Source organism: Neolamprologus brichardi, chromosome 23 (genome assembly GCF_056152115.1).
Source record: "Neolamprologus brichardi isolate AB-2024 chromosome 23, ASM5615211v1, whole genome shotgun sequence".
Classification (NCBI taxonomy): Eukaryota; Metazoa; Chordata; class Actinopteri; order Cichliformes; family Cichlidae; genus Neolamprologus; species Neolamprologus brichardi.
The window spans coordinates 6517901-6543246 of NC_142125.1; the positions used below are offsets into that span (position 1 = coordinate 6517901).

Here is a 25346-nt window from a genome sequence, read left to right on the forward strand (position 1 = left end):
ACAGTATATTTATCACATCTCCTGTCATTGTACACCACTGGTCATAAACTAAGGCCATGAGCCAAAGCTCTGCTGGTTGTCCCACAGTTCAGGTGAGAATCAAGACTAACCAAACCTTTTCCATCAGGGCACCAATTCCTGGGAAAAAGCTCCCTGAGAAGTTTAGATATGTTTTCTTTCCTTTCATCACCTTCTCCTAGTGATCAATTTTAATTTGATCATTCTTACTGTATTTGAATAACTTTATACTTGCTTTTAATTTACAATTTTTGAATCTTCTTTTTTCCTCACTCATCATCTCCTTGTGCTGCCAGCATTTATATCACTGTAAATAAATAAAATTCTTTCCATTGGTTGGAGAGCAGCTAAAAAATAGAATGATAACCAAGGAGTTCAGAACCCGCAGTGTGGTGATCAAGAACATTTCATTTATTTACAATAAAAACAAGCCTGGGCCTTAAAAAACAACAACAAGGGCTAAAAATCACCAAGCTGCCATTTAAACATTACATGGGTGCAACAGTCTTAACATAAATATTGTAGGAACATCCCAGCATTCAACGGTTGTGTCTCACTGGGAAAGGTCTTTTACTGGGTCCACATCCAACACTAGTTCAAACAATTCCATGACCAATCCAAGGTCTCTTAGAGGAATTTAAAAAGGAAACTCATTCATAATCTTCGTGTAGCCTTTTTGCATTTGCATTTGAAAACACTAAAAATAACCCCACCATTACCAGCTTTTATTTTGAAGTCCAGCTGCGCGAACACGAGTCTTTCCTTCACCTTTGTGTTTAAGGACATCCACCCATTTATCTGATCGCACTTTGTTTCTTGGTAGCATCACAGTTAAAACACTGCAGTAATCCAGCATCCGACATTAAGAACTTTAAATAGAGACATTATACAGTGTTCTTGGCTTTGAGTGGATAGATGGAAGGAGCATTTTAATATTTCTCTGTGTTTTCCTGCTGTTGTCTAATATTTGGAAGAACAGAGTGCCGAAAAACTTCCCACCTGGACCATGGGCTCTCCCATTTCTCGGTGACATTCATCGCATCAGGCCTGACAGAATACACCTGCAGTTCAGAGAGGTACACATGTTTACTATTTAGGGAATAGTGTTTTATTTTTAATATATTTATTTTCTTTCTTTGTTCCTTAAAAGTACGTTAAGATGTTAGTGGAGTAAAAATCAGATAAGGGTAGCTTTACTTTAATTACAAAAATGTTATATTTATGGTTATATTAATGGCTAATAGGTATTGATTTGTAAAATCAATTCAATTCAATTTTATTTATATAGCACCAAATCACAACAACAGTCACCTTAAGGCGCCTTATATTGTACAGTAGATCATACAATAATAGATACAGAGAAAAACCCAACAATCATATGACCCCCTATGAGCAAGCGCTTTGGCGACAGTGGGAAGGAAAAACTCCCTTTTAACAGCAAGAAACCTCCAGCAGAATCAGGGTCAGGGAGGGGCGGGGCCATCTACTGGGACCGGTTGGGGTGAGAGAAGGAAGAGAGGATAAAAGACATGCTGTGGAAGAGAGACAGAAGTTAATAACAGATATGATTCGATGCAGAGAAGTCTATTAACACACAGTGAGTGAGAAAGGTGACTGGAAAGGAAAAACTCAATGCATCATGGGAATCCCCCGGCAGCCTACATCTATTGCAGCATAACTAAGGGAGGATTCAGGGTCACCTGGTCCAGCCCTAACTATATGCTTTAGCAAAAAGGAAAGTTTTAAGCCTAATCTTAAAAGTAGAGATAGTGTCTGTCTCCCGAATCCAAACTGGAAGCTGGTTCCACAAAAGAGGGGCCTGAAAACTGAAGGCTCTGCCTCCCATTCTACTTTTAAATACTCTAGGAACAACAAGTAGGTCTGCAGTGCGAGAGCGAAGTGCTCTAATAGGGTGATATGGTACTACAAGGTCATTAAGATAAGATGGGGCCTGATTATTTAAGACCTTGTATGTGAGGAGCAGGATTTTGAATTCAATTCTGGATTTAACAGGAAGCCAATGAAGGGAAGCCAAAACAGGAGAAATATGCTCTCTCTTTCTAGTCCCTGTCAGTACTCTTGCTGCAGCATTTTGAATTAACTGAAGGCATTTCAGCGAGTTTTTAGGACATCCTGATAATAATGAATTGCAGTAGTCCAGCCTGGAAGTAATAAATGCATGAACTAGTTTTTCAGCGTCACAGGATATTTCTAATTTTAGAGATGTTGCGCAAATGGAAGAAAGCAGTCTTACATATTTGTTTAATATGTGCGTTGAAGGACATGTCCTGGTCAAAAATGTCTCCAAGGTTCCTCACAGCATTACTGGAGGCCAAAGTAATGCCATCCAGAGTAAGAATCTGGTTAAATACCATATTTCTAAGATTTTCAGGGCCGAGTACAATAACCTCAGTTTTATCTGAATTAAGAAGCAGAAAGTTAGCGGCCATCCAGCTCTTTATGTCTTTAAGACATTCCTGCAGTTTAACTAAATGGTGTGTGTTATCTGGCTTCATGGACAGATAGAGCTGGGTGTCATCTGCATAGCAGTGAAAATGTATATTATGTCTTCTAATGATACTGCCTAGGGGAAGCATGTGTAATGTAAACAGAATCGGTCCTAGCACTGAACCCTGTGGAACACCATAATTAACCTCAGTGTGTGAAGAGGACTCTCCATTTACATGCAGAAATTGGAGTCTATTAGATAGATATGATACAAACCACTGCAGAGCAGTACCTGTAATACCTACAGCATTTTCTATTGGCTCTAATAGGATATTATGGTCGACAGTATCGAACGCTGCACTGAGGTCTAGCTGTTGGATGAGAGCTGCTCCATCCAAAGTGGGATGGATGCCGTCTCTCCTAACAAGAACTGAAAGAACTGAATATAAATAACTTGAGCTTATTATACAATATGATACTACAGTATATTTCTAGCTAATTTTCTCTTTCTCTCGATAAAACTTTCTTTAAAGATATGACGCATCGTGGGGTCCCCCTGAAAGAAAGGCAGATATGAAATGTATAAATTACATTCGAGGTCAAAATATGACAAGATATTTAAATTCAAATGCATTTGCATAACAACAAATTTTACAATTGAGCTTTTAGGTTTACAAACAAAATGCTGGCATGCATGGATATAAATGCTACCAAAACATAACCTCCTCCGAAGAGTTAATAATAAAGTATCCAAGAATTAAAGGAGCATCTTTTTTCAATGGCCATTACTTATCCTCAGTGGAAGAAAATGTGTAATAGTTAGTAAAAGGGCCTTCACCTTTTAAAGTACCAAGGACAAGTTCAGAGAAGTTACCATTTAAAACTCTGGCAATCATTAACTCAGTGAACTTTATCTGCAGTTGCCTTTATTCACACAAGAGAGAAGGTTTGTTGTTTGAGTTTGGTTTATGGAGACCACATCAAGAGGGTTCAGTCAGAGCTGCATTTTCAGTTACTCATATTCTCTTTTTAAATATTTTCTCATGTGTTTGCAGTTTGGGTTCTTGTTAAGAGATATAATATTAATGAGGCAACATTGCTGCAATCTTATAGTATCTGCAGTAAGGATGTAGAAGCAGTATTAATTCTCTGAGTACTGTTGAACCACAACATCTGCCTGCTGTCTTTGTTCAGTTTGCAAAGAAATATGGAGACATTTTCACCATCAGAATCTTTGGTGGAAGAACCGTGGTCATTAATAGCTACAAGTTTGTGAAAGAAGCCCTGGTCCAGCAAGGAGACGACTTCATAGATCGACCCACCATACCAGTGTTTGAAGAATTATTTGGCAATGAAGGTTCTGTTTTTCTCTTTTTTTTCACTGAAAAAAAAAGACATTTAGTTAGTGTTGAATACAGTGAACAGCATAATTGAGACACCAAATCAGGGCTGTAAGCATGTAGCTAGTGTTTGTTACATTCAGTCTAATATTGTGTATTTGTGTGTTCAAAGGTCTCGCGATAGCAAATGGTTATCCATGGAAGCAGCAGAGGAGATTTGCTCTTCATACACTCAGAAACTTTGGTCTTGGCAAGAAGACCCTGGAGTTATACATCCAGCAGGAGTGCCAGTATCTCTCAGAGGCTTTCACAGAACACCAAGGCATGAAAAAAACATCTATGCTTTTTTCCGAAGAGTCCAAAGATCACCACCTTTCTCTGCGATAGAACTGAAGTTATGAGGCTTATTGCCACCATTCAGTAGAGTTTACCTACTGTTACGACATGGGTACTTGTCCCCCATGTGTCAGGGGGCTTTGTCTGTGACCCAGCATTTTGAGGTCTAAGTTCTTTTGTGAATTCAATGTGTTTTGGAAAGTTTTAGTTTTCTCTTATTTAGTAGTTCTATGCTTTGGCTGTATGTTTTGTCATATTTATTCCCATGTTGTCTGGGCAAGGTGTCTCATCTCCCCATCCTGTTTACATGCCTCCTCATGTTCTGTTCCATGTCTCCCCTCTCTGTTATGTTTGTCCATGTATGTTTCTTCAGCCCAACATGTCTCGTTCCCTCTTGCTGTATCCCCTGTGTTCAAATCCCCCCCTCTCTCATCTTTCCTCCCTCGCTCTCTCTGTCACTCATCTCAAGCTTGTGTGCCCCAGGTTATGTTTTCCCATGTTTCCTGTTTTTTTTGGGTTTTTTTGGAAAGTCTTGTGTTTCCATATTCAGTGTGTTTAGTTTTGCTTCCCCTGTGCCGTCATGTTAATTTGTGTCAGCTGTGTTCCCCATGTGTTTCCACTTTCCTCATTACCCTTCTGTGTATTTAAGTCTTCTGTCTCACTTTGTTTAGTTTCAGGTTGCCTGTTATTCTCACGTCATGTTCCATGGATGTCATGTTTCTCTAGTCTTGGGTTTCTCATGTTCATTTGTAGGTTTATAGTTAGAGCTTTTCCTTGTCCTGCGCTAGTTTTTTCCCCAGTTTAAGTTATTGTGTAGTTTTTCACCTTTGTTTACTTGTGCTTTTGTTTTTGTCGTAGTTATCAGCCAAACTAAATGACTCGCTTTTTGTTGAATTTTAGTCCTGTCCGTTGTGTATCTGCTTTTGGGTCCGCTCCTCAGACACATCAACCATGACACTATATTTTCTGTCTTCATTTACAGGAAAGCCATTTAATGTCCAGCTACTGATATATAATGCTGTGTCGAATATCATCTGCTGTTTGGTGTTTGGGAATCGATTTGAGTACACTGATCGGCAGTACCAGTCCATTCTTCATAACTTCAAAGAAGTTGTGCGCTTACAGGGAAGCATTTCAATACAGGTGAACCTCTTCCTGCCGTGCTACATCAACACCTTTAAACAGACTCTGATTGTATCCTGTTTTCACTGTGCAGAGAGAGTTCAAGCTGAGATCGATGCTGTGGTTGGTTCGTCCAGACAGCCCTCTGTGAGTGACCGAGAAAACATGCCCTATACTGATGCTGTCATCCATGAGATCCAGAGAATGGGCAACATCATTCCTCTCAATGTGCTTCGTATGACAAGCAATGAAACTACAGTGGATAAATACACAATCCCAAAGGTACACAATCCATAATACTTAGACTAAAGTATTCCTTTTCTACCAATTCAACCACTTGAGGCTGGCTTCAAAGGTCTTCAAAAGCAATGACTGAGGGCATAATTCCTCTTTAATAAAATTGAATTTTAATTACTTTTACTTGAAATTAAAATGCAATTTTATTTATTGACAAATACTTAAAAATAGGCACACTAGAACAAAGAGGTAGCAAGTCAGATTTTTACAGGAAACACTGAAAAAATGGGGAAAGAAATTTAAATGGCAAATTTCAATTAAAAAAAATCATGTTTTGGTAGGCAAAATTGATCCTACCAACTGATGTAGCTTGTCTAATATGAAGAGGAAGATTGTTCCAAAGCAACGGGGCCACAATAGAGAACGCCCGGTCTCCTCTGAGTTTCAGCCGTGACTTAGGGACAGAAGGGAATGAGTGGGAACATAAGGCTTCAACAAATCGGACAAATACATGGGTGCCAAACCATTTAAAGATTTAAAAAAGATTTACATAATTTCCACTAGGGATCAATGAAGTATTCTGATTCTGATGATTCCGAAAAACCAATAAATGAACTTTAAATAGGATCCTAAATTCGATTGGAAGCCAATGTAGGGAGGCCAAAACCGGAATGATGTGGTTGAATTTCCCTCTACCAGTTAAAAATCGAGCCGCAGCATTATGCACTAATTGTAAGCATGACAAAGTGCCCAGCCCAACCCCTATTAAAATGGAATTACAGTAATCCAGGCGTGAAGTAATAAAAGCATGAATTACAATTTCTAAGTTACGTTTGGAGAGAAAAGGGCTTGACCTTCGATAGACGTCTGAGGTGGTAGAATGCTGATTTTATCACCCCATTCACGTGGTCATCAAAGGTAAGTGCAGAATCGATCTTTACTCCAAGATTTGTGCTTGAACTCTTCAAATAAGAAGTCAAAACAGTGAAATCAACATCTGGAGGGTTGGAAAATCGATTTGGGCCAAATAAAATCGCTTCCGTTTTAAATAGCTCTTTTAGATCTTTTGACAATGTTACATGACCTTTTTCCATCAGCTCACCTCACTTACCTTTTAGCACCTAATAGTCCAGGCTCTCTCCAACTCCTTTTAAATTGCCAAGGCTTGGATGGCTCTCAACCTTTTGAGCTTCAATGAAAGCAAAAAAGAGTTAATTGTATTCAGGCCTAATAGAATAGAATAGAATAGAATAGAATAGAACAGAATTCAACTTTATTGTCATTGCACATGCACAGGTACAGGGCAACGAAATGCAGTTTGCATCCATCCAGAAGTGCTTTAGCCATGATATAGATATATTACAATATATATTAGCAATAATATAGATATGTAAGTATATTACAGAAATGGGTCTATTATGGTATGTTATAATGTACACGGTATGAAGTATGTTATGAATATTCTATAACTATAAGTATGTACAGGCTGTAGTGAGTACAAGCTATGAACAGGATATAAATATGAAATAAAAAAACTATACAGAAATCTGAGATATACAGTTATACAGAAATGTGAACTATGCAAGTTATAAACACTTGTAGGATTAAAAAATAATAATAATACCTCATGCACCCCACTTAATTATGGTTGGCTTGGGTATACATCAAATAGAATGTCACAAATCTGGGAGTCATTATGGACTCTGATTTTAAATGTAATAAACAAATCAGCTCTGTCTTGCAAAAAAGCTTTTTCCAGTTAAGGCAAATAGAAAAGCTTAAGTCAGTTTTGTCAAGGTGTGACTTGGAGAAAATAATGCATGCCTTTATCTCAACTCGGCTTGACTATTGCATTGCACTTTACGCTGGAGTCAGCCAATCATCCCTCTCACATCTTCAGCTTATTCAAAATGCTGCTGCCCGTCTCTTAACTGGTACACACAGGCACAAACATATCTTCCCTATCCTGTCCCCTCTTCATTGGCTTCCTGTTTATCACAGAATGAATTTCAAAGTCCTAATCTTGACTTAGAAATGCCTAAACGGTCTTGCTCCTCCATACCTTTCTGATGTACTTCAACAACCAGATGCTTTTGGTTGTCCCAAAAACTAGGCTGAAACTTAGAAGAGAACAAGCTTTTTCAATTGTGGCTCCCAAACTTTGGAATATGTTGCCTTTAAATGTTAGACAGGCATCTTCACTTCCTGTTTAAGTCTCTTTTCAAAACACATTTATTCAATAGCGTCTAGACTGGTGTGAGTTGATATGCTTTTTATGCTTTTATGTTTTATGTGTTTAAATGTGAATGTTTTTATCCTTCGTTTTATCTATTATTTTGTTCTTGTACAGCAGCGGTCCCCAACCCCCGGGCCTCGGACCGGTACCGGTCCGTGAGTTGTTTGGTACCGGGCCGCGAGAGTTGAGGCTCAGGTGTGAAATGTATGGTTTTCAGGGTTTTTATCGATTTTCAGCGCTATTTTGTTATCGTTTTTATCGTTAACTCGGTTTTCCTGGGTCTTTTCACGTGTGTTATGAATAAATCTTCTTTTTTTCGGTACCGGTACTAGTTTTATTTTGTTGTATTTATCCGCGACACCTTAAAGGCCGGTCCGTGAAAATATTGTCGGGCATAAATCTATGGAGGACCACAAGAGCCACGCGCATCGAAATAAAAAATCCTGTGCTTAATTAATGAATTGTAGAATAAAATCTGCATTTGTAAATTCATTTTTGAATTCCAATTTAATAAACTGATTTTTAAAATGCTTTTTAAGTCTTCATTTCAAAAAACATTTTCAAATTGCACTTTAATAAACTGCATTTCAAAAACCTTTTTCGAATTGCACTTTAATAAACTTCATTTCAAAAATCTTTTTCGAATTGCACTTTAATAAACTTCATTTCAAAAATCTTTTTCGAATTGCACTTTAATAAACTGCATTTCAAAAATCTTTTTTGAATTGCACTTTAACAAACTGCATTTCAAATTTTTTTTTTCAAATTGCACTTTAATAAACTTCATTTCAAAAATCTTTTTCGAATTGCACTTTAATAAACTGCATTTCAAAATCCATTTCCCTTTCCTGTTCGCTCAGGGATTAACATGTGGATTAGCATTTGGATTAGCAGTTGGATTAACAACTTCATTTTAAAAATCCTGCTGCTATTCAAATGAGCCACACCGTGGGATGTAAGGAGCTCTCTTATTGGTTGGTCAGACACAGGCTGTCTGCCAGCCTGGATGTTTCTAGCTCATAGCTTCGCCCTGCTAAGAAGCCTGTGTGCTTGTACAAAGGCCGTTCGGCCTCGGGATTTACACTCGGCTCGACACGGATATGTGAAGAATGAAGGGACCCTGCAGCGAAAGGGAGAGCTCAACCTCTGGCTGAGTGCCTGTTTACAAAGTTTGACCACCTGTGGAGGTAACGTGCTAACGTGGCTAACGCTAGCATCACCACACGTAGCCCCGTTATTTTAAGGTCATCTTAGCTTATGAAAGTTTTACGTCGCAGCTGTACGAGCTAGCTACGTGTTTTGTAAGCTGCTGTGCTCTTCACAAATAAAGCTGGAAGCAGCTCAAACTATTAGAACCAGCACTGAGGCCTGTTACATTTATACAGTGTTAGAGCAACGGCTGCAGCCTATAGCCTTTAAACTAGCGATTAAAATGCTGACAGTAAACTCGTCAGTCCAGATGTTACCACATTACTTTGTGATACTTGTGAGTTAAAACAACTGAAACAGGCTGATTAAAATAACAGCTTTCAGTTCTCTCATTCAGCATATAAAGACTGGAGATCACACGACTGATTTTAGCTCATTTAATATGTGAGTGCACAGATTCATTCAACTGGACATAAACGATGATCAAAGGTTGTATATATGATGAAGTCATCAAACCCCAGCCTGTAACACAGTGCGCTGAATCTTAGCTTTGAATGTCCAGTATATTCTAATCAGTGCAATCTAAGCATTCACTGAACCTACAGTATCTACACCTGTGTGGCAAATGTGTGGTAAAGCTACAGATAATGAAATTTAATTATTAATACAATATACATCATGAGAAACGAAAGCTGAAATTAATTCAGTTTAGTACTTTTCTCTGTATGCTCTGTGATCATAAAGGCCTTAAATTCTGTGATATATACTGTAAATGATTTTCACAGAGGTCTTAAAGTACTTAAATCACTGCTGATAGTCTGGTTGTTTATATTTTCACATTTTTGTGTCTGTAGGGCTGTTTGATGACAATTTGGACTCCTCTGGGAGATGAGGACACACCCACACCTGTTCCATACTGCAGCCATTGATGGTGTTACGGCTCTGAGTCAGCTTTGGGCCATCAGACGCACACACTGGAAAACCAGCACGTGGACTTCATGCAGGAGAGACGGCCTCAGTGATTTAGGTTCATAAGCAAGTTCAAACATTTCTGGCCTCTTATCACTTAGATTTCTTAATCTTAAAAGTGAATGCATTTAAAGCAGGAACTGCACACCTAGCCATCAGAAGTGTGGCAGCATGAGTACTGTAAAGTTTTGTAGGGTCCTTGTTAAAAATTCCACAAGCACCACACATTTGTCATATAAAGTTCCATTTTTTACAGTACAATGTTGAAATTATAAACTATATATTCTAGTTGTCCACTTGTCAGTAATTTTTGAGTAAATGGATGTCATTGATAAATCAGTGGTGATTCACCTGCAAATGTTTTTAAACAAACTTTGTTTTTTGTAGAATTCCTCAGCAGCTGTGGAGAGATGCATTTGAATATCTTCTGGTTCCACTTCTCCTTACCTGGAAGCTGAGCATTGCTCATTTCTGACAAGGACATACACCTCAGTGCTTATCATGGGTGTTACATCCTCCGTGCAGCAATTCCAGAGAAAACAAGAGAGCAACGACCACTCATTAAGACCAGCCAGAAATCTGTCCCTTTCTGGCAGCTGTGGAAACTTCCAATAAGAAAGTTTGCATTCTTAGAACAATGCTGGATCATGTGTGATGTGTCATCATATGAGGATATTACATTTTGACCTAATTCTGCTCAATCTGTTTTGATCGTTGATCCAGTATTTCAGCTTTGTGTTGTGCTGCAAGTTTAAAACCCATTGTCCTCATTAGCACAGCATCTAACAACTCTCCTTGAAAAAGTCGATTGACTTTAACTGGACACAATGGTTTCCAGTGGGAGATATTTTCATCACTCATCCGTGACACTGGAGAAGTCACCTGAGTGAGTGATAAAACAATTTTCCATGGAAAATCCAGAGGGACTAAACTTTGTTGTTTCTTTGGGCTCTATTTCAGCTCTAGCAGCATCTCTCAGAAGAAAACTGTTTTCCCAATAATCAGATGAAAAAATTGAACCAGGTGGTATTCTCTGGAGTTTAAGACCAAGACTGAACTCAAACAGTGAATTGACATTAGACTGGAATTCATAAGATGAATAGAAATACTGCTGAAGCTGAATGATTCATTCATATATGATTTTTTTTCTCCAATTCACCAGGTCTGTATAGTTCAGTATGACTGTGGTACATGATACAAAAGAATAAATACAGAAGAATAAAAACTTTGTGAATAACTTTACTCTTCTTAAAAATAACTAATAAAACAAGTAAAAGTACAAATGTGTACAAGTTAGAGACTTCCTCACTAAGATTTTAATTGTGTTTTAAAGAGAAAGAGATTAGGAGGTAAAATAGACGATGCAGAGTCCATCATCACTGAGGCCGTCTCTCCTGCATGAAGTCCACGTGCTGGTTTTCCAGTGTGTGCGTCTGATGGCCCAAAGCTGACTCAGAGCCGTAACACCATCAATGGCTGCAGTATGGAACAGGTGTGGGTGTGTCCTCATCTCCCAGAGGAGTCCAAATCGTCATCAAACAGCCCTACAGACACAAAAATGTGAAAATATAAACAACCAGACTATCAGCAGTGATTTAAGTACTTTAAGACCTCTGTGAAAATCATTTACAGTATATATCACAGAATTTAAGGCCTTTATGATCACAGAGCATACAGAGAAAAGTACTAAACTGAATTAATTTCAGCTTTCGTTTCTCATGATGTATATTGTATTAATAATTAAATTTCATTATCTGTAGCTTTACCACACATTTGCCACACAGGTGTAGATACTGTAGGTTCAGTGAATGCTTAGATTGCACTGATTAGAATATACTGGACATTCAAAGCTAAGATTCAGCGCACTGTGTTAGAGGCTGGGATTTGATGAATTCATCATATATATGGCTGTAGGCTGCAGCCGTTGCTCTAACACTGTATAAATGTAACAGGCCTCAGTGCTGGTTCTAATAGTTTGAGCTGCTTCCAGCTTTATTTGTGAAGAGCACAGCAGCTTACAAAACACGTAGCTAGCTCGTACAGCTGCGACGTAAAACTTTCATAAGCTAAGATGACCTTAAAATAATGGGGCTACGTGCAGTGATGCTAGCGTTAGCAACGTTAGCACGTTACCTTCACAGGTGGTCAAACTTTGTAAACAGGCACTCAGCCAGAGGTTGAGCTCTCCCTTTCGCTGCAGGGTCCCTTCATTCTTCACATATCCGTGTCGAGCCGAGAGTAAATCCCGAGGCCGAACGGCCTTTGTACAAGCACACAGGCTTCTTAGCAGGGCGAAGCTATGCACTAGAAACATCCAGGCTGGCAGACAGCCTGTGTCTGACCAACCAATCAGAGAGCTCCTTACATCCCACGGTGTGGCTCATTTGAATAGCAGCAGGATTTTTAAAATGAAATTGTTAATCCAACTGCTAATCCAAATGCTAATCCACATGTTAATCCCTGAGCGAACAGGAAAGGGAAGTGGATTTTGAAATGCAGTTTATTAAAGTGCAATTCGAAAAAGGTTTTTGAAATGCAGTTTATTAAAGTGCAATTCGAAAAAAGTTTTTGAAATGAAGTTTATTAAAGTGCAATTCGAAAAAGATTTTTGAAATGAAGTTTATTAAAGTGCAATTCGAAAAAGGTTTTTGAAATGAAGTTTATTAAAGTGCAATTCGAAAAAGGTTTTTGAAATGAAGTTTATTAAAGTGCAATTCGAAAAAGGTTTTTGAAATGCAGTTTATTAAAGTGCAATTCAAAAAAGGTTTTTGAAATGAAGTTTATTAAAGTGCAATTCGAAAAAGATTTTTGAAATGAAGTTTATTAAAGTGCAATTCGAAAAAGGTTTTTGAAATGCAGTTTATTAAAGTGCAATTTGAAAATGTTTTTTGAAATGAAGACTTAAAAAGCATTTTAAAAATCAGTTTATTAAATTGGAATTCAAAAATGAATTTACAAATGCAGATTTTATTCTACAATTCATTAATTAAGCACAGGATTTTTTATTTCGATGCGCGTGGCTCTTGTGGTCCTCCATATTACATTTGGATTTTGTTGAGAAGATCGAGATGTCATTATGGAGGCGGATGAAACCATGGTCTCGTACGATGTTACATCTCTCTTCACTTGCATCTCAGTCACAGAAGCGTTGGAGGTAGTTTGTAAGAGATTACAGGATGACCCAAACCTCAGCAACAGAACCACTCCCAGCATTGACCAAGTGTGTTTGCTTTTGGAACTGTGTCTTCATTCAGCCTACTTCACATACAAGGGTCAGTTCTACAGGCAGAAACGTGGGTATGCACGGGTTCCCCAGTTTCACTCATCGTGGCCAATTTATACATGGAAGAAGTGGAAAGGAGGGCTTTGCTATCCTACCCTGGAACACCACCAAGTCATTAGTTCAGATATGTGGATGACACCTGGATGAAAATCAAATCTCAGGACGTACCACAATTCACGGATCACATTAACTCGGTGGACCGACACATCAAATTCACCAGGGAGGATATGAAAAATGGCAGGTTAGCCTTCTTAGACTGTGAGATTTTCATCAGTAATGGGGGACATCTAAAAGCTGATTGGTACTGTAAACCTGCACATATGAATTGGTATTTAAGGTTTGATTCTCATCATCCACTGGAGCATAAACTGGGTGTCATCAGGACGCTACAACACAGAGACATAACACAATCCCCACAGACACAGCGGCCAGGGAGGCAGAAGAACATCACATCAAGAAGTCCCTGAGTAAATGTGGTTATCCCAGCTGGACTTTTGTCAAAGATGGGAAGGCACCAAAAGAAAGCTCCAGCCGATCCAGGAGAGAAGGACAACTACTGCCTAAACGAAAACGCTGGTTTGAACGCGGAGTCAAGGAGGCCATTTACGTGAAAAGGGAAAGACCACCTCTTAATCGAGGAGGGGGCCTAAGGGTACATCTTTCGTCATCGTACAATGCTGTGATTGCAGCCATTCCCCAACTGGCCTCCCAGCATATTGTTCCTTCAGTGGGCTGGTTTCAGTCATTATGCAAATGTACTGTTTATAAGACTGGGGAAACCTGCAGTCAGCTGAGACTGAAGAAGTCACTTGGATGAGTGATGAAATGTTTCTCCCACTGAAAATGCTACGTCCAGATGAAAGGAATCTTTACTTACCTGGATGAGCATGCATCAAGAGGTTTCTGGGGTTTTTTTTTTTAAATGCTATATAAATTGGATTTGGATTCTGTCATATGGCAAATTAAACCAATTTTCAGTAACAATTTAGATTTGTTTGTTTGTTTGCTTGTTGGTTTTCCAATTTTAGTATCTCAGGTCTTAAGATTATTTTGTGGGGTTTTTGGGGTTTTTTGTTCAGGGTACCATGATACTGGCTACCCTGGACTCAGTCCTACACGATGAGTCAATGTGGGAAACTCCACACTCTTTCAATCCTCAACACTTTCTGGACAAGGATGGTAAATTTCATAAGAGAGATGCTTTCCTTCCATTTTCTACAGGTTTGTTGTACTCTTTTAGCCAAATGGCATGCATCCTTAGTTTGTTGCAGAAGTGTAGTAAAAAAAATTGTTTGAATAAAACTCATGACTGTTTATTCTCAGGTAAGCGTGTGTGTCTTGGAGAACAGCTGGCCAGGATGGAGTTATTCCTGTTGTTTACTTCCCTCCTCCAAAGGTTTTCTCTTTCTCCACCTGCTGGAGAGCAGCCCAGTCTGGATTTCCAGTTGGGAGGCATGCGCTGTCCCAAACCTTACTGCCTCTGTGCTGTACCACGTTAAACCATCAACTATGGCAAACTGAAAATAAATCACTCCTTTATTACATTTATCATCTAATGCTGTTTAGTTTTTGTTCTTGTAGTCCAGTAGATCTTTTTCATTAACTTTTACAATATAAATCTATTCTACTCTAACAGAAATTACTAAAAATGTTAAACCACCAAAAAAAAAATTAGTTTATCCTTTTTTTTCTGACATTAAGGCAAGTGAAAGGATTGAGTCTCTGTTCTGGTTAACGGTTTCAGAGATACCTGCCTGGTTCATTGCTTTTACAAGTAAAGTGGATTCTGTCCCTTTTAAGGACAATCAAAGTAATCTGTTAGAAAACTTTCCACTGTATTTGAAGGCTTACAGAATCATTTCTTCTAAATTGTTACTTTACCTGAAATGAACGTTCATTCTGAACAATTACCATTAAAAAAATCTCAAGCTTGACTTTTCATTTCTCTTTAAACCATTAACACCCAGTCAAAGGTTTTTGTTTTACCTGAAGTGTGTTTGAAGTTAGAGATAGAAAACGACAAGTAAGAGAAAATGAGAAAATCTAGGGTGGCAAGAGTAGAGAGAGCATTGAAATACTTTTAGAAACACTTCTAAAACTAATCATTTGAAATGTAAAAATAGATGAGTAGGAGGTGTGCCATGATGGTTGCAATACCAAAAAAGTATAGAATACATGGTATGAAGGACTTGATTTGGATCATGACTTCCTTGTTGTGGGGAGAGTGTTTGGGCTGCAACTGGGCATCCAAACCTCTGTACCTCTGGGTTATTGTTTCTCTTTTAGTTCAATTTACAATACTTGAACTCTCCTTTAAGAATCTGGAGTTCTGTTGTCCTCTTTGTTAAGATCCTCTTGCAAAAGCTGTCCAGAAAGGTGCTTGGTCTGGAGGATCCTGCACTACTGTCAACTTTGCAGGAAATGGATAAACTGGTCACAGAAACTGGAGCACTTCTAGGTTGCCAGGTGCTTAAATCCTTCTGACATTGGTGACATCACAAGAGCACAATTACTTCATGTAAGTAAAGTAGACTATGGCACACTGACCTTATTCATATATAGCTGGGCTCCTTGCTTATAAATCTGGGCCAATATTGTAAAAACCTCAGCATAAATAAGCATCACTGTCAATTTAGTCCAATCTTGCTCTATCAGGCTTAGGCGACTTATTAAGTTTAGCTCAGTTTGATCCAAAGGAATCTAGCTATGTGCCGTGCCATGCCATGCTTATAATTCCTCTTTGCTTGATCAATGCAATTTGTTATACATTTGCATGAACCAAACACAAACTACAGCTGGTCCAAAATGTGGCTGCCAGAAAAAAGAATTCCACAATTTATGACATATATATTCACATATATACTATGTAATCATATATACTCGTGTACACTATATATATACCTACACTGGAGTGTTTTATATAACAGAATCATTGTGATAAGCATCTAACCTACATGTTTAAATCACATGACCCACATATTTAGGTGAAATATTATCTACAATTACATTAATGAAGTGTGTGCCACTTGTTGTATGAGGACATACTGTCTCAAATGTAGTAATTAGGATCAATAAGTAACCTTTGATTGTGTTATGGCCAATGGTGATAAGTCCAAAGAAAGGGTTAAATAAACTCAGCCCTGCTAAGATGCACCTGGGAGGCTATCTGCCCATCTTCGCTGTCAGAAGGTGATGCATCACCCATCTTTAACCAATATAGTAAACAAACTTGGCCTGGCTGAGAGTGGACCTGGGACTCTTTTTGCCCGTCTCCGTTGACGAAGGCTGAGAAAAACCCTTCCTTAATGGATATAGTAGCATACCCCTGGCAGTAAACCCCACAAAGTTGTCAGGAGGATTAATTGTTTTCGCTCTGCAGTTGCTTTGATATCTGTAGTTTTGCGGACTTTTGGACTCACTCTCCCTCAAAACTGTCAAAGTCTATTATGCTAACACAAGCGTGTCACTAGCGATCACGTAGCACATCATTATATACCAGCTAGTCTAACTTCAGTAACCCTACAAACATCACTACTGTTTAGCTTGCTGTCTTCCTCAATGTTCGCAGTGATAGCAGAGCTGTATATCTTAATTCTTTTCAGAAATCCCTGTCAGAACCTGGTATATTATGTTTAGGTGGAAACTAGCGAGCTAACTCCCTGCTAACTCCATAAATTTTATTAATCCTGTTTTCATGGATGCCTGGATGTTAAACTTAATTGTTACCTGTTAGAGCAGCCACACTGATTAAAGATGAAAGAATTTAGACAGTTTGTAACTCCGCAGTAATGTAATGCCACAGTGTTTGTTTGATTTTGGGACCTGAAGCGGAGTTTGGGCCCGGAAACGGCTAATGAAGTCAGACTTAAAGACCAGATTGGATCTAAAAAGCTAGACCTCCACATCGTTGGTGTAATAAGGTTATCATATTGGCTTCAAAATTTGCAACCAGACTTCTTTTTTTCTTTCCTCGTGTTCTACTTACATGAGTCAACCATGTTTTTTTAGAATTAAACATGCGTAATTGTTAGCTTGGTAGTTCGTATTCAGGCTTGCTTGGAAGCTATATCATTGTTTTATTCAGCCAGTTAATAATGCAGCACTCAATAGTTTGGCCTCTCCATCATTATGAAATGGTATAAAGTTACTGGACACTGTTTACATATCTACATATACATGTCTTTGTTCGCGTTTCTTTAGGAGGTGGGTTGGCTGTGCTGGTGGGTTATTCTTTGTTTTACGCAGGAAATAATTGTTTTTCCCTCACAATGTCAATCACCGTTATTACTGAGACAGTAATCAGTACTTCATACATAATTTTATGTGTAGCCTTTTTGCATGTAATAATGTCCTATGTGTAAAAAAACTGAAAATAACACCACCATTATCAGCTTTTATTTTGAAGGCTAGTCTTAGCTTCACCTTTGTGTTTTAAGGAAGTCCACCCATTTATCTGATCGCACTTTGTTTCGTGGTAGCATCACAGTTAAAACCCTGCAGTAATCCAGCATGCGACATTAAGAACTTTCAATGGAGACATTATACAGTGTTCTTGGCTTTGAGTGGATAGATGGAAGGAGCATTTTAATATTTCTCTGTGTTTTCCTGCTGTTGTCTGATATTTGGAAGTACAGAGTGCCGAAAAACTTCCCACCTGGACCGTGGGCTCTCCCGTTTCTCGGTGACATTCATCGCATCAGGCCTGACAGAATACACCTGCAGTTCAGAGAGGTACACATGTTTAATATTAAGGGAATAGTGTTTTAATTTTAATATCTTTCTTTTCTTTCTTTTTTCCTTAAAAGTACTTTAAGATGTTAGTACTGCAGTAAAAATTGGATAAGGGTAGCTTTACTTTAATTACAAAAATGTTATATAGGAGTAGGTAATAGATAATAGTATAACTTGTGCTTATTTTACAATATAATACTACAATATATTTCTAGCTAATTTTCTCTTTCTCTCAATAAAACTTTCTATAAAAATTTAACACATTGTGGGGTCAACCTGCAAAAAGGCAGATGCGAAATGAAAAAATGACATTCGAGGTCAAATTTGACAAGATATTTAAATGCAAATGCATTTGCATAGCAACAAAAACAATAAATAACAATAAATGTTATAATTGAGCTGTCATGTTTACAAACAAAATGCTGGCATGCATGGATATAAATGCTACCAAAAACATAACCTCCTCTGAAGAGTTAATAATAAAATATCCAAGAATTAAAGGAGCATCTTTTTTCAATGGCCATTACTTATCCTCAGTGGAAGAAAATGTGTAATAGTTAGTAAAAGGGCCTTCACCTTTTAAAGTACCAAGGACAAGTTCAGAGAAGTTACCATTTAAAACTCTGGCAATCATTAACTCAGTGAACTTTATCTGCAGTTGCCTTTATTCACACAAGAGAGAAGGTTTGTTGTTTGAGTTTGGTTTATGGAGACCACATCAAGAGGGTTCAGTCAGAGCTGCATTTTCGGTTACTTAAATTCTCTTTTTAAATATTTTCTCATGTGTTTGCAGTTTGGGTTCTTGTTAAGAGATATAATATTAATGAGGCAACATTGCTGCAATCTTATAGTATCTGCAGTAAGGATGTAGAAGCAGTATTAATTCTCTGAGTACTGTTGAACCACAACATCTGCCTGCTGTCTTTGTTCAGTTTGCAAAGAAATATGGAAACATTTTCACCATCAGAATCTTTGGTGGAAGAACCGTGGTCATTAATAGCTACAAGTTTGTGAAAGAAGCCCTGGTCCAGCAAGGAGACGACTTCATAGATCGACCCACCGTACCAGTGTTTGAAGATTTATTTGGGAATGAAGGTTCTGTTTTTCTCTTTTTCATTAAAAAATATATATAGTTAGTGTTTAATACAATGAACAGCATAATTGAGGCACCAAATCAGGGGTGTAAGGTAGTGTTTCTTATTCAATCTATTATTGTGTATTTGTGTGTTCAAAGGTCTTGTGGGTTCAAATGGTTATCCATGGAAGCAACAGAGGAGATTTGCTCTTCATACACTCAGAAACTTTGGTCTGGGCAGGAAGGCTCTGGAGTTATACATCCAGCAGGAGTGCCAGTATCTCTCAGAGGCTTTCTCAGAACACCAAGGCAAAAAACATCTTGGTGACATGATTGGCACCATTCAATGGAGTGGGCTTGCTTTGTTATGACACTGGGTACTTGTCCCCATATTTTCTGTCTTTATTTGCAGGAAAGCCCTTTAATGTCCAGCTACTGATAAATAATGCTGTGTCGAATATCATCTGCTGTTTGGTCTTTGGGAGTCGATTTGAGTACACTGACCGGCAGTACCAGTCTATTCTTCATAATTTCAATGAAATTTTGCGCTTACAGGGAAGCATATCGATACAGGTGAATCTCCTTCCACCATCCTACATTATCCAGTAATCATATTACATCACAATTTATATATAATGCAAAAGTCACATTTAAGCAACCACAGTCTCCCTACAGGGTTTCTAATGACAAGGAGCAAAAACAAAGACTGATTTAAAACACACCAAAGGGCAGAGAGGAGGAAGCCAAGTCCTGGCAGATGCAAAGCCCGCAGATATAAATAAAATGTCAGACATTTAGAGATTTCTCCAGATACAGACAGACAAACTGGTGGTAGCTAACCAACCGGACATTGTAGTGGAAGACAAGCAGAAGCAGCAGACGGCCGTAGTGATAGACATAGTGATACCGAATGACAGCAACATCAGGAAGAAATAACACAAGAAGCTGCAGAAGTAACGGTGATCCCAGTGGTAATCAGAGCACTAGGTGCTCCCAAACTAGGCGAATGGCTCCAGCAGATCCCAGGAACAACATCAGAGATCTCTGTCCAGAAGAGCGCAGTAGTAGGAACAGCTAAGATACTGCGCAGGACCCTCAAAACTCCCAGGTCTCTGGTAGAGGACCGAGCTTGAAGGACAGACCACCTGTAGGGGTGGGGGGAATTTTTACAGACATATATATGCTTCTGCTTGTCTTCCACTACAATGTGCAGTTGGTTAGCTACCACCAGTTTGTCCGTCTGTATCTGGAGAAATCTCTGAATGTCTGTCTATTATTTTTAAATGTTACTAGTACTGAGATGAGACCTGAGTAACTGCATCTCTTTCTATCACATTTTCTTCATGATGAATAACAATAAAGGATCCTTGATCCCAATAGACATTATATTTGTATACGTGTGTTCACAAGTAGTATTTGTACCTAAGTAGATTTTTTTTTTTATAACAATCAGCTTATAACGGGTAATATGTGGAGCCAAGTGTCTTCAAGTGCTTTTTGATGCGTGTCTTGAAACTTCTAATCTATATGACAACTCCTCATTTTGAAGCATTATCTAAATCAACTTAAATTTCAGTGAACACTGGGGAATATGAACTTGATCTCTCTCATTAAAACAAAAAACCAAAAAAATGTTTGCTGACATTGCCCTCAAATATTTTTCTCTTGGTAATTATATTTCTACCATCAGCTTTGCCATTGTGGAATTCCTGTTAGAAGTGTGTTAGATTTCAATTCAGAATTCTTTGAATGCACAGCATGATATGTCCAGTCATGAAAAGATGGTTTCATCTGGCTTCCTGTTCTGTAGATGTACAACATAATTCCCTGGCTGATGAAGTGGCTACCTGGACCTCATAAGACAATGTTCACTCTGACACAGGAGGTAAGGGACTTTATAGAAATCAGGATCAGAGAACACAAAGAAACCCTTGACCCAGCGTCACCAAGAGACTATATTGATGCCTTTCTTATAGAAATGGCAAAGGTGAGTGTTGTGTTTGATCTCCATCATGTTTGTTCATTTTGGTGTTGTAATGCAACCTGAAATATAAGATATTTTAATTTCTGTTGTTTGGACCGTTGATAGAACGAGGGCAAAGATTCAAGTTTTTCTCTCAGTAACTTACACGCTTGCACCATGGACCTGTTTTTTGCTGGAACTGAAACTACTACCACTACTTTACGTTGGGGGTTGCTTTACATGATCTACTACCCTGATATACAAGGTGCGTGTGTAATACCCAACAGTACTGTGTATTTTGTCACGTCGGTCTTGTACTGTGAGAAAAAGCATGCAGGTTGTGTTAGTCATCCACATAATACACAAAACAGAGTTTATGATAGTCTCATCATTTTGGGGGCATTTTTTAGCATGTTTTGATTTCTAGTTGGGATTCAGTTAGTTTCCAGAGTAGATCCTGGCATTATTTAGCAGAAAACAGGAAGACCACATATGTGGTCATGAAGCTGACAATATAAAATCAATATGCGAAGATAGCCGATTGACATTCATATAGACTTTCCACCTTTCAATAAACATATGTTTGAATGTTTCGTAGCTTGTTGCGTTGACAAATATTAACAAATTCGCAAATACTAAGACTGAAAATATATTTCCTGTTTATGTTTCTAATTATGTTTGATCTGAAGTTAATAATTCAGTATTGGTAGTAACTGTTTTTTCTTAAGTACGTTTTTATTTTTACATTAATAACCTGAAATTGTTTCTCACAGTCAATTTTAATTTTTCATTTACTTTTAGATAAATATAATAACCTTGATACAGACTCTGATTGTATCCTGTTTTCACTGTGCAGAGAGAGTACAAGCTGAGATTGATGCTGTGGTTGGTTCGTCCAGACAGCCCTCTATGAGTGACCGAGAAAACATGCCCTATACTGATGCTGTCATTCATGAGATTCAGAGAATGGCCAACATCATTCCTCTCAATGTGCTTCATATGACAAACAAGGAAACTACAGTGGATAAATACACAATCCCAAAGGTACACAAACCATAATACTTTCTGGCAGTTTCGCTGTAGAATAAAGTATTCCTTTTCTACCAATTTAGCAACTTGAGGCTGACTTGAAAAGTCAATCCAGATGTTACACTTAAAATAACCAATGAAGCAGCTTTAAAAAGCACATTTAAAGCCTGGTATAAAAATAGTTCTGATATCTGTGGGTAGTGTAACACTCACTATCAACTGTACTCTCCTGATGTATGATCAATCATCCAGGTAAGTAAATCCCAAAAGGTTGATTCTGTTCATCTGAACGTTTCTCCCACTGAAAAAACTACGTCAAGATGAACAGAATCAACAGAATGTGGTAAATTTAGATAGGCATGTAAGTAAATTTAAGTAAAGTTTTGCTAGGCAAGATTGATCCACTCCATTATACTACATGGACCCGGAAAGTAAAGTGTATTTGTGATGTAAGATGGTGAAAATATTCTTCTTCCTCAAAATTATCCAGATATTATGCAGTCCTTAAAATGACTTATGTAATGCTTAAATAATTCACAGTACCGTGCCTGTTTAGACTTCTCAACAATATATGGTAACTTCTGACTCCTAAAAAGTGACATGGCAGCAGCCAGAATACTAACCCATCAAAATGCAGAGTTTTGTAACTACACAGTGGCTGAGTCCATTTTTAGTCTGTGGTTATGTGTAAAATAAATACATGAGGTCCAAAAATAGATCTCTGTGGCACACTTGTGCTAATTGATTACATTAGTATTACATCAGGACTCTGTATTACAGTGATTCCTGACTACACATAATGATACTCTTATGGCCCTGCATAGACTGCCTTTTGTCCTGCAACAGGTAGAGTAGATGTCTAATCATACGACCACTATTTTATCAAAACAGCAATGACTTAGCATGGTTTCTCTCTAGTTTCTCTGAAATACTGTATGTAATGAAAATGCAACTTCAAATCAAATAAAAAGGTCAACTTCATTACTGTTCTCATATTAACTCAAAACAATAACTGAAAGTGAGAAATTAATGTGAATAGACACAAGAATATACACTTGTAAAAATGTGAAATTTTGAGAAAACAGATACATTTTTTAACACCTACGATTAAAGGTTAAAACATCTAAAACAACCATTGCACTTGTCCCTGGTTCTTAATTAACAGGCATTATACACTTTGTAGTTTGACACAATTGCATACTAAAAAGCTCTTTTGGACATTTTGACACTGTCACGTTGCCTTTTTCCATCAGCTCACCTTCTGTTATATGGCAAATTAAACCAATATACTTGAATAACAATTTTTAATTTTTTTTATTTCTTTCAATTTTAGTATTTTGGTTATTTTTATAGTATTTTTTGTGCAGGGTACCATGATCGTGGCTACCCTGGACTCAGTCCTACATGATGAGTCAGTGTGGGAAACTCCACACTCTTTCAACCCGCAACACTTTCTGGACAAGGATGGTAAATTTCGCAAGAGAGATGCTTTCCTTCCATTTTCTGCAGGTTTGTTGTACATTAAAGCCTCTTGTACTGTTTTAGCCAAGACAAAATGGCATGCATCCTTGGTTTGTTGCAGAAGTGTAGTAAACTCTATGATATAGTGAATATCTTGTAAATTTTTTGAATAAAACTCATGTCTTATTGTTTATTCTCAGGCAAGCGTATGTGTCTTGGAGAACAGCTGGCCAGGATGGAGTTGTTTTTGTTTTTCACCTCCCTCCTTCAGAGGTTTTCTCTTTCGCCACCTGCTGGAGAGCAGCCCAGTCTGGAGTTCCAGTTGGGAGGCGCACGCTGCCCCAAACCTTACCGCCTCTGTGCTGTACCGCGTTAAACCATCAACTATGACAAAACTGAAATTGTCTGATACTCAGTTTGATGAATCAATGTCCTCCATCATATTTATCATATGAAGCATTATCTATACCTGCTAAATTCTTCTCACCATGGAGACCTTTTAAAAGAACCATTCCATCCACTGTATTCAACAAATAAAAGTATAAAGGTTTACAATATTAAATTACAACTTTTTAAGAGATCACATTCCACTGCATATGCATGATAATCGCTGTCATAAGCAAACATTTACAAGGACTTCAGTAAAGTTTTGACAATAAGATAAATACAGCAGGACAAAAAAAACAGTATTCTGTTTTTAACATTTAAGAGTAGTACTGCAGACATATTTACATAGGATTCAAACTTTAATTTACTAAGTTTAATCTACACTTGAGTCAGTGTCTACATTGAAAACAAAAGCCCACCATATCTTGTTGAATTTGCTTGTATGTTTAGGATCAATAACCTATTTCAGTTCAATTATCCAAAAGATGATTCACATAATCTTTAAGTACTCTATGAAACAATGCTTATTTGATTCAGTGTTTTGAAGTTGATCAGTGCTTGAGGCAGGAATGCAACTCTATAATTTTGCACCACTGTGCTTGATGATTACTCTTAGATTCTGTCTTTGTGTTGCACAAAACCACTCGCTGTGGTTAGTCAGTTTTGTTGGCACTGACGGACCCTCATGAAACAGTGACCTCCTGGTTAATGAAGCTAACACTCGTCAATGATGTGTTTAAAGTATTTTAAGATTCTGGAAATATATCAGAATAGTAAAAAAAAATCTGTTTGCTTTGATGGTATTTTGAAGGTGTTCTGCTAAACATGGTAATCCTCATCTTGACTTTCCCAATTTCTTTAAAAGAACATAAGAAATCAGTTGTTATTCTACAGTAGACTCTCTATGATATAACCTAATGGGCGGGTTGATTACCAACAATCTTATGTCACTAAACAAGAAGGCCCTTTTAAATTCACAAACTATTTTGAAAAGTATATAGGTTTATGTTTATTTGGATATCAGAGGAATGCAGGCAAACCAGGTGGTGACAGGGTGATCTTAATAACCATAATAATTTATTTCAGTTGGTGTGAGTGTTTTTATTGTTCTTACCACTGCTTGTTATAAAATACACAATGTCATAAATAAATTGATTTTCTGCATGCACTTGCCTTTTTCATTATGAGCTTGTGTCACTGGTGTCAACTTTAGTCTTTACCTTGGCAGAGGGCAGTAATACAATGAATGACTGGACTGACAGCTATCACTAACAGCTTGTAATCTCCCTACCCCAACTGTTAAATAATGTAGAGGAATTCTTTACAAATCAGCTGGGTTGTTTAATTTGATTAATGCTTTTTCGCATCCTTCACTGCTGATTGAAACAAAAATCAGTGACAAATAAATTACAATAAGTACAGGAAACACGTGACACACGAAACAAACAGAGAATGTATCATTTTCAGATGTATGATCGATTAATATAACATAAAGGAAAATCATAAAAACTGTTAGATAAAGCTTATTAAAGCGATACATGTTAATAATTTCTGTATGTGTG

At 37.8% G+C, this 25346-nt stretch overlaps 2 protein-coding genes across 6 annotated transcripts; both read left to right on the top strand.

The window, feature by feature from the left end:
- Positions 1-893: 893 nt before the first annotated feature.
- On the top strand, positions 894-15072 carry LOC102791231 (cytochrome P450 2J1-like; the record flags this gene model as incomplete). Its single annotated transcript, XM_087835795.1, has 6 exons — positions 894-1094; positions 3661-3823; positions 3979-4128; positions 5125-5546; positions 14218-14359; positions 14462-15072. Coding segments are annotated over 6 exons (1254 nt in total), but the record flags the coding sequence as incomplete, so codon positions are not given.
- On the top strand, positions 5207-24969 carry LOC102779927 (cytochrome P450 2J2-like). 5 transcript variants are annotated; one of them, XM_087836634.1, is made up of 9 exons: positions 16819-17869; positions 18802-18964; positions 19104-19273; positions 19326-19517; positions 20755-20931; positions 21034-21172; positions 21764-21951; positions 23304-23445; positions 23598-24969. In XM_087836634.1, exons 1-9 carry the CDS (start codon positions 17669-17671, stop codon positions 23771-23773), a joined length of 1548 nt encoding a protein of 515 aa, XP_087692760.1. In that variant the 5' UTR covers positions 16819-17668; the 3' UTR covers positions 23774-24969. The 5 variants fall into 5 exon arrangements, with proteins under 5 accessions (XP_087692759.1, XP_087692760.1, XP_087692761.1 ...); XM_087836635.1 differs by having other exon boundaries at positions 18802-18938; positions 19104-19234; positions 19357-19517; XM_087836631.1 differs by having other exon boundaries at positions 17167-17869; positions 19104-19253; positions 19357-19517.
- The last annotated feature ends 377 nt before the right edge of the window (positions 24970-25346 follow it).

What these genes read in the sequence shown, in the direction of transcription:
- LOC102779927 (XM_087836634.1), top strand. Translation starts at nt 17,669, where the DNA reads ATGGAGACATTATACAGTGTTCTTGGCTTTGAGTGGATAGATGGAAGG. An exon ending in AGGGAAGCATATCGATACAG is followed by an intron (nt 19,518 to 20,754) that starts GTGAATCTCCTT and finishes CCTGTTCTGTAG; the next exon opens with ATGTACAACATAATTCCCTG. An exon ending in CTACTACCCTGATATACAAG is followed by an intron (nt 21,173 to 21,763) that starts GTGCGTGTGTAA and finishes TTCACTGTGCAG; the next exon opens with AGAGAGTACAAGCTGAGATT.